This window comes from Chaetura pelagica, unplaced genomic scaffold, assembly GCF_000747805.2.
Source record: "Chaetura pelagica isolate M959 unplaced genomic scaffold, ChaPel_1.0 scaffold12, whole genome shotgun sequence".
Classification (NCBI taxonomy): domain Eukaryota; kingdom Metazoa; phylum Chordata; class Aves; order Apodiformes; family Apodidae; genus Chaetura; species Chaetura pelagica.
Window position 1 is genome coordinate 760,265 of NW_009952801.1, and position 8,741 is coordinate 769,005.

Genomic DNA, 8,741 nt, shown 5'->3' on the forward strand with positions numbered 1-8,741 from the left:
ACAGCTGCTGTAACCAAGTAGTTTTCCACTTCTTTATCCTGATTTCCTTCTTAGTTGCCTTATGCATAGGAGCCTTACTTGGCTTGTTTTTCCATGAACAGCTTAACATTAAAAAAATCTAGCAATGTAACTCACAGAAAAAGGCATCATCAGAATTATTACTGAAATTCAGTTGTGTTGTTTTTGGTTTTGTTTTGGTTTAGAACTTCAGGACTTCATCATATATGGAAAATATTTTCTCCCAACACCCCATGGCTTCCTCCCTCCCAGTCAGGCTGTATTTAAATGCTGGTTGTATCCTGCTACAAGACTGCCATGTTAAGTGGGTCTTTTCCAAATGTTACAAATAAAGCTTTAAAGCACAGGTGTTATCTACTTGAGAAGTTTTGTATAAAGATGAACTGCTGGTAACTATTCTAGGAGAAAAATATACACCAGTGTAACTGACATTTATCAGTATTCAGAATTCAAGCATTAAACAGGACTAAAAAGTTGCACACCTTGCCACACCAAGTCTTTGATCGTAAGAAAAAAAAAATAGTCTGATTTTCCTCTATACACATCTCTTTAAAGACATATGTATTCCTATTTTCCTCTTCCTGTAGTCCCTACCAAGATTTCACATTCAGTGCATTCAGCCCAGGCCATAATATCCTTATCTTCTTTCTCTTCTGCCAGTCCTGAAACTGAAGAATTTTCTTTTTTGGAGGCAGATGAATACCTCCAAATGTCAGTCTTTTTTGTGAAGCCAGCTTGATTCCTTTGGGTGCCTTGCCTGGATACCAAACTCAGACAACTGCACTCTGCTTTGATAAGTCCTTTGGGTCTTTACTTGGAACACACCAGTCATCTGCCTCTGAGGTAGCTTGGTAATGCTTGGAAGCCGATTTGTTAAAAACTGGGAGTTTTTCTACAGAATCTGTTGATAATGCCTAAAAAAATAACCAAGAAGGAAAAAAGTTACTTAGTTTCTACCTCTCAATAATGCCCCTTTGCAAAAATTCATACAGTGTGTTTCAAGTGTTAAACCAGTGACACTACAAAACAAAAGTAATTATACAAATGTTTTTACAATAGATGCAGTAATTTATGTGCTTCATTAGCTATGTTTGCTTTGGGTAATTTGGCAGGACAAATGCAGTAACATCAAATAACATTTACACCTTTTTATAGGCCTTAAGATGTACTTTGTCTTCAAGATACTCCTGGAAGCCCTGGAAAACAACTTTCATTTACAAAATTCCAGGGAAACTTTAAAACATACTTCTTTCCTACTTCCATGTTTTGAAGTTAAAAAATATAAATAATCGTATTCCATTGGGAATTTGTTAAATTGAAATGCAACATTTACATAGCTGTACCACCTCCTCCTTTTGTATTGCTTGTGTGGTTGTGCTTCAGTGTCTTTAAACTATGGTTTTGGTTTATTAGAAGAAATTTAAAGCAAGTTTTTCCCATGAGTAAGTGCAGAAAGTGGAAAAGAATATGTAGTCCTTTTTTCCAGATTACTTATAAAAACAGCAGTGCATGTTACATGCCAGGTATTCAAGATTATTGATATCTGAATCTGGGCTACATGGTAGATGTTGAATAGGAGCATGTACTAGACTCTTTACGTTCTGGTTGTCAGAATTAAGAACAAAAAGTGAAGAAACCAGACCTGTTGTTCACACCTGCTTCTGCTACTTCAGTTTCTCACAGTACTTTGTATTCCATGAACCAGTAGACAATAAATCTTAACACAAAACTCACTACTAGCTATTAAAATACACTAGCTAAAGCTGAGTGATATTTTTAATTCTAGATACCAGTTACAAATCTTACTAGTGTTTCTTAATAAAAATGTGAGCTATTTTATTCATGAGCAGGAAATTTGTTTACTGGTAGTTATCAACACTATCTCTTATTTAACTAAATCAAAATACATACCTTTAAGTAGATAATAGCATCTGTTCCATAACCACAAATGGAGTAGAGATTTAGATCTCCTTGAAAGTATTTAGCATATAAACGAGAAATTGGCAAGCCATACCCAAAGCCAGCCTAAAAATAAAGTACAAGACAAAATTAAATAATGTTTTACTAGCTCTTACGACTTAAATAGCTAAAAAGTGTTCAGAGATTTTTAAACTGTTAGAAAGCCTTCTTCAGTTACTCATCCCTTAAATAAAAAAACCAACAACACAGAAATCTCTAATCAGTTTCATACAGAATATTAAAACTGACTCTTAAAAAAACCAAAACCACAAGAAAAAAAACTAATGGCCATAGAAGAGGGAGGGTCTCTATATGCCTTACTTTTATACATGATATTTCTGCATTTTCCTTGTCTTGTTTTGTTAGTACAGCTTGATTAGTTAAAGGAGTTTGCTACTGGTAGATAAACAACAATAGTCTTAGCCTATTCCAGTTGTGCTTGTTTCCATAATGATAGCATCATTTATACTGAGGACTGAGTGGGAGTGAAGATATGTAAATTGCAGTTATTGGAGTATAAGGAAAAAACAGGTTAGATTCAGGTGGGAATGTTCTGCTTTATTTAGACCTTGAAAAAGTATATTTTTGTCCACTAAATTAAAAATTAAAAATCTGTTTCAGTAAGTATTAATTCATATTTATGAGGTTCAATCTTTGTGTACCCCATGGAACAGTAGAGTGGACATAGCATTTTGTAATTGGTTAACCTACCTACCTATCTGGCCAACACCTACAGCAACCTTACTAGTAACATGAGTATTGAAAATATCTTACAAGAGGGGTATTTCGACCATCATCCATCCTTGGCCTTGGTGCTGTGGAATACATGTAGCTAAACAGCCGCTCAATTTTCCTTACTGGAACACCACCACCTCTGTCTGAGATCTGATTTAAGAGAGAATAAAGTTAGCTACAATCATGTACTAAGAATGTTTTTTAAATGCTGTTCTTTGAACAATCCCTTGCAACAGAAATACATGCAAACGTTTGTTTTGGTGCATATTATTTTTCAGTTAAATAGTTGTGCTAAATTGAGACTATCAGTTGTCAGATGTTGCAAGTTCTTCTTGCTGCAACATATGCTCTCAGGCACTTGGTGTGATTCTTGGGGTGCCCTACACAGGGACAGGAGTTGGACTCAATGATCCTGATGGGTCCCTTCCAACTCAGTATATTCTATGATTCTATGATAAAGTTTACATTAAGCTCATATTGCAAAAGGCCAACAAAATACCTTAATTGCCAGGTCCTCTTTTCCTAGAACAACTGTTACTTCAATTGGAGAAAGGGAAGAACTGTTTTCTTGGAATTCAACAGTGGCCCTCATTGAATTCTATGGAAATAAAGGTTGCCATTATCAGAAAGCATTGGATCTATGAGCTTAAAATCATACCTCTGTTATGCGGGGGCTGAGCACAGAAGCTCTCCATTCCTACCAGTGCCTAGTTTCCAAGGCACACACTTAGCAATTCAGTGTAACAGAAGCAGAGGAAGTCTCACACCTCAAAGTAACCATAGCCAAGACAAGTAAATAACTCAACTCCCTTCAGTGTCGCCAGGTTTTTGGAGAAGAGTAAAGTTCAACAGTTGCTGAAGGCTGTCAGAAGTCTGCACCCCATGTTGTCAGTACATTAGTTCAGCACTATTCACTACTTCAAGATGTATCACCCACCCCATAGAAAAGGCATCAGGGCAAACCTGAACTACAGATCTCATCCCTAAGAGTAGAAAGCTAGTGGTGGTCACAACCGCCCACTTTTACTCTCTCTCCCTTGCCCTGCCCCATTTATCACCACATGAATGTGTCCAAATACTCTCCTACAAACTGCAATCACTCCTTCCCCAAATGCCAAAGCTATTTTCCCAAATAAGAAAATGTTAGAAATCTCACTTTCCTATGCAAAGCTTTACTTAATTCAGATCTAGCTAGAAATTTTAAATGTTGATGCTCCAGCTTGGACTACTAAGGGAAGAAACAGCTTATAATGACGTACCTTAAAGAGCTCAAAAAGCATGTGATAAAGATGAGATGGAACATATACAATGTTAATTGGCTCCCCTGGAAATTTACCTAGAGGAAAGGAAAAAAGACAAACAAAATTTAAAAAGGTGATGGATTTTTTGTTCAGTATTGTATAAAAATCTTATAATAAGCAAATTGTATGCCAGAGCAAACAAGAAAATAAATCAGGTCTCACTTTTGTTTCCTCCCCCCAAATTGAACAACTTTATGCACTCATAACAGTGTTTAGATTGTAATTGCCACTTGCTTAATAACAGTTTATTTTTAAAAAAGCAAAAATTAGCAAGCATTAATTCCATTTTATAAGTAAAGGATTGTAGAAGATTTTAAGCACATGCAGCTTGGAGCAAAACCAGTGTTTCTTAGTCAGCCCCACTTCCTCACTCCAGGTAAGTTGTTAGAGGGGAGCTGTGTATCATGTTACTTTAAGTACAGGTTAGTCTCACTTCTCTCAAATTTAAACTATTGCCTCAGGAAATCTCGTATTTAAGGTTCTATTACATTTGAGTTCTAATACAAGAGATCAAATGAGGTGCCTGTAACAGAATGAAGAAGAAGCCCCAAGACGTATCAACTGGTATGTCCCATTGTGGCTATAGAAATGGGAGCCTTCTCATTCAGTAAAAGCAGCAGTTTGGCTACTGATCTGAAGACAGACATGAAAGATCTCATCTTACCATTCACTTGAGTAAGTTTCAGTTCTGGAGATGTCAGATAATACTGGTCACACAACAGCTTGGAACTTTCAAAAGCATCTGAAATATTTATTTAAATAAAACATGTGAAATGTAATGTCAAACACTGTAGAAATTTATTTTACAGCAGGACAAAGTATTATTTTTAGCTGCATTAGCTGCTAAGGTGTTACAGACTGTAAGCCTGTGTTTCAGAGGAATGGTAATATTGCATCCACTGTGTGCATTAAAAATTGAGAATAAATAGGCAAATACAGCAGCATGCATAAATCTTCAGTACAATTTGGTAATTCTGTAAAGCAGATGTGTCTGTTATCTGCCAGGAAGGCCAATCTCAACACCACATACAACTCTAACTGCTACATCACCTGCCACTTGCTAGGCCTTACTCCAACACGTTTTTTATCGCTGCTTCATATTTTAACTTTTGTCCTATAAAAGCTCATGTTTTGACAGACTGCTTTCAGCTAGTTCAATAAAAAACAGTCAGCATCCCACGCAACACGTGTTGGCTACTCAAAGTGTTTGCAATCAGATGTAAATACTGATTATTAAGAGAAGTGTTAAGGATCTGAGAATACGTACCGTTCACTACTTCAACAACATCACAGCAAGGATCAATACTTCCAATGTGCCTTGGGTGTCCTGAGCCGGACTTATCATCAAAAAGAAGGGCTGTTTGAGATATAAACAGTATTATATTTAATCTCAAATACTGTATTATAAAAAAGTCTTAGATTAATATAGTGTGATCACAGCATATAATCACATTAAATAATGAGTGTTGTTTATGCCTTTTGCATGTTAAAAATGCTATCTACTGCCAGCAAACATGTTGGCTTTTCTGTAGTTCAACACCTAAAGGTTTTCAAATGGAAGTAATGAGACCCATACATATTCCACACAAGGCTTCAGTTTCTAACTTTTCAGTGTCAGAAAAAATCACGAGGCAGATCTCCAGCAGTTGTAAGAAATGTTTACATTAACGTGTTTCTCATTAAACTGAAGCTTTTTCCTCAGGTAAAAATCTCTTACTTACTGTGTTGGTTCATTAGCATCCGGGTAGAAATACGGCTCATATAAAAACGATCCAAAAAATACTGAATGTTTTGATTGGTGACAGGATCTACTTTAAAAGTGTCTTTGTACTCAATTACTCCTTGTGCCATTGTAGGAACCACATCGTGATGCCTGTTTCGGACTCTAATTAATGTATCCATAAACCTAAGTGAAAAATATATATTTTTAAAATATTATTCTAAGACTACATGGAGGCAAGCTTTGTAAAATGTTTTTATCTAATCCAGCAGCAGCACAGATAAGCAAATAACAACCTTAATATTAAAATACAGTCTATTTTTTCATTCTTTTAAAAGTAATTCCTCACTGACCCAAATGAGAAGAGTTTGATATTTTTAAGACAAAAGGTGTAATCATTAGCCATGTCAAATTCCCTGCCTGTTTACCTGCTCACCACAGTTCCAACAGAGGAGAACGTGAGGAAGGGAAAAAGACCCATAGCTGACATCTCAGAAAGAAGCAATGCTGTGACATCACAGGTAATTTTTATTGCTATTTCTCTCTCATGACAGTTCAAGGGATAGCATGACCTTGAAACTGTGCTGCAACACAACAGGTGATATGTATTTTGTTTACTGTGTACAGCTCTGGAGCCCTCAGCACAGGAAAGACATGGAGCTGTTGGAGAGGGTCCAGAGAAGGGCCACAAAGATAATCAAAGGCCTGGAGCAGCTCTGCCATGAAGACAGGCTGAGAGAGTTGGGGCTGTTCAGCCTGGAGAAGTGAAGGCTCCGGAGAGACCTTATAGGAGCCTTCCAGTGCCTGAAGAGGCCCTACAGGAAAGCTGGGGAGGGGCTTTTCATCAGAGAGGGCAGTGATAGGACAAGGGGTAATGGTTTTAAACTGAAAGAGGGTAGATTTAGGTTAAACATCAAGAAGAAATGCTCCAGCATGAGGGCAGGAAGGTGCTGAAATAGGTTGCCCAGGGAGGTTGTGGAAGCCCACTCCCTGCAGGTGTTTAAGGCCAGGTTGGATGAGGCTTGTGCAGCCTGGTCTAGTGGGAGGTGTCCCTGTTCATAGCAGGGGGGTTGGAACCTGATGATCCCTTCTAACTTTAACTATTCTATGATTCTGTAATTCTATGATCTGCAATATTGCTAAACATCAGAGATGTAAAACAGCTTCCTCTATGCACAGCACTTTATGTGAAATTATAAAATTCAGCTCATGACTGCTGCCATTCTAAACTGACTACATTGTAAAAGTGGAATGAGATCAAAAGTTCAATGAAAGAAATTAAAAGCTTACTCAGATAACACTTTTTGGTCATCTGGGCTTTTCCGGTGGAACTCAACCAGCTCCATGAGGCTTTGGATGTACCTATTGAAAAAGAACACAAGAATTATATGTTATTAATTATATTTTTATTAGTCTAGAAACAGGAAAGATACTTTGTTTTGTCCAAATCATTACTCTGAACAAGTCAGCTAGAAGTCTGAAGGTATCTTTGAAATATCAAAGCTCCATCTGAGCATGGAATCACAGATGGACACTTCTTTACTGCCAGAACCCTACAAGTTTTAAATGTTTTCTTGTACTTGCAACCCAGAAAGGAATCTAAACCCTCACTTTACACGAGAGGTGTTTCAAAAGATCATCCAAATGATGACGCTGATCAGGAAGCCATCTAAGAATTTTCTTCCAAATCCAATCAGCTTTGGCCCAAGTTAAGTACTTGAGCCTCTTGTGTTAACACGTGACAGCCCAGACACATGTTGCAAAGGCACAACTGTTCACGAGATTAAGAACAGTTTCTGGATCTCACTTTAAAACTTTTGCCCTTTACGTCAGCCATCCTTGCAAATGCTGCAGCTGTGCCAGTAAAGCAGGGTAAAAACAGATCCAACCACTGTGTCAACCACAGAGATTATGTTAACTGAATTCCAAACACTCGCTGCAAAGGTTGAGGCAACATGTTATGGAATGGAAGTTCTGTTAGTAATTCCATCAGTGAGAAACCCAAACAAGTATATGGCCTGATTTCCCACTTCTGTGTAGCTCTGGGGATCTGTAGTCCTACATGAAAATAATTTTCTAATTTTCTTCTCTCTCATCTTAAGGAGTAGGATGTGAGATTTGCTCTACCGGCTACTTAAAACTGTTAGCTTAAAAAAATACTGTTTGCAAACAACAATATAACTATGTTGTTTTTCAATTTAAGAATGCCAGAAAAGGACAGTGTGTAACAGCTTGCAGTTTAGTTTTGAGGAAGGATCTGCACTTCTACTGTATTGTTACTGTTTCCTACTACTCAAAAAAGTCTATGACAACCAAGTTGTCAAAGCTATGTTATTTTACAGGCTGAATTCAAGTGCTTCTTACTTACCAGCTTTTTACTAACTGTACAGATGGAGTGCTTAGTAATTTATCAGGAAGAAGATCGATTTCTTTCAGTATGTTTGCAAACCTCACAGGAAGTTCTTGTCGCAAAAATGCAAAAGAAGTTCTCTCACATCCATTACTTGAGCCTATGAATAAACAAAAATTAAAAATCTTCTTTTAAAAGTTTCAAGATACAAGTACAGACTGCTGTCTTGCCACAGGCTTCTGCACTAAACTCCTCTGCAATCGTCACGCTATTACTGGCCAGTTCTCCTCAGAGCACATGTATGTTTGTGCTGAATATTGTTTACATGACAGAAGGCACAGCACGTTCCTGGGAGGAATACTTGTACATCTCCCCTTCAGTCGAGGGACTTATTTGTAATCCTCCAGAAGAAGCACTCCAGCCTTTGTAAACACTGGCTTCTCCAGGGCGACGTCTGGAAATGTCGTGTGAGCACGGACTTGAGAGCTGCCAAGGCAGTAATCGGATCTGGGTACACCTTGTTCGCTCCATCAGGACAAGACTAACGACTCCTCCCCGGGAACGCGCACCGCGGGACGCCAGAACACCCACTAGCTGATTCCCCATCCCACCAACACCACCGACCCCGACCTGCGGCGTCTGTCCAGCCGCGGTGGCG

General features: G+C 38.0%; 1 protein-coding gene across 1 annotated transcript in view; it reads right to left on the bottom strand.

Annotated features, from left to right (window-relative positions):
- Positions 1 to 788: 788 nt before the first annotated feature.
- PDK4 (pyruvate dehydrogenase kinase, isozyme 4) overlaps positions 789 to 8,741 on the bottom strand; it is a 49,831-nt gene continuing 41,878 nt past the window's right edge. Inside the window, exons 2-11 of the mRNA XM_009994969.1 lie at positions 8,102 to 8,271; positions 7,024 to 7,095; positions 5,735 to 5,919; positions 5,281 to 5,370; positions 4,678 to 4,755; positions 3,972 to 4,048; positions 3,212 to 3,310; positions 2,752 to 2,862; positions 1,930 to 2,043; positions 789 to 932 (exon numbers count right to left, since the gene is read on the bottom strand). Coding sequence (XP_009993271.1) covers positions 789 to 932; positions 1,930 to 2,043; positions 2,752 to 2,862; positions 3,212 to 3,310; positions 3,972 to 4,048; positions 4,678 to 4,755; positions 5,281 to 5,370; positions 5,735 to 5,919; positions 7,024 to 7,095; positions 8,102 to 8,271 — 1,140 coding nt within the window. The remainder of the gene's footprint in view (positions 933 to 1,929; positions 2,044 to 2,751; positions 2,863 to 3,211; positions 3,311 to 3,971; positions 4,049 to 4,677; positions 4,756 to 5,280; positions 5,371 to 5,734; positions 5,920 to 7,023; positions 7,096 to 8,101; positions 8,272 to 8,741) is intronic.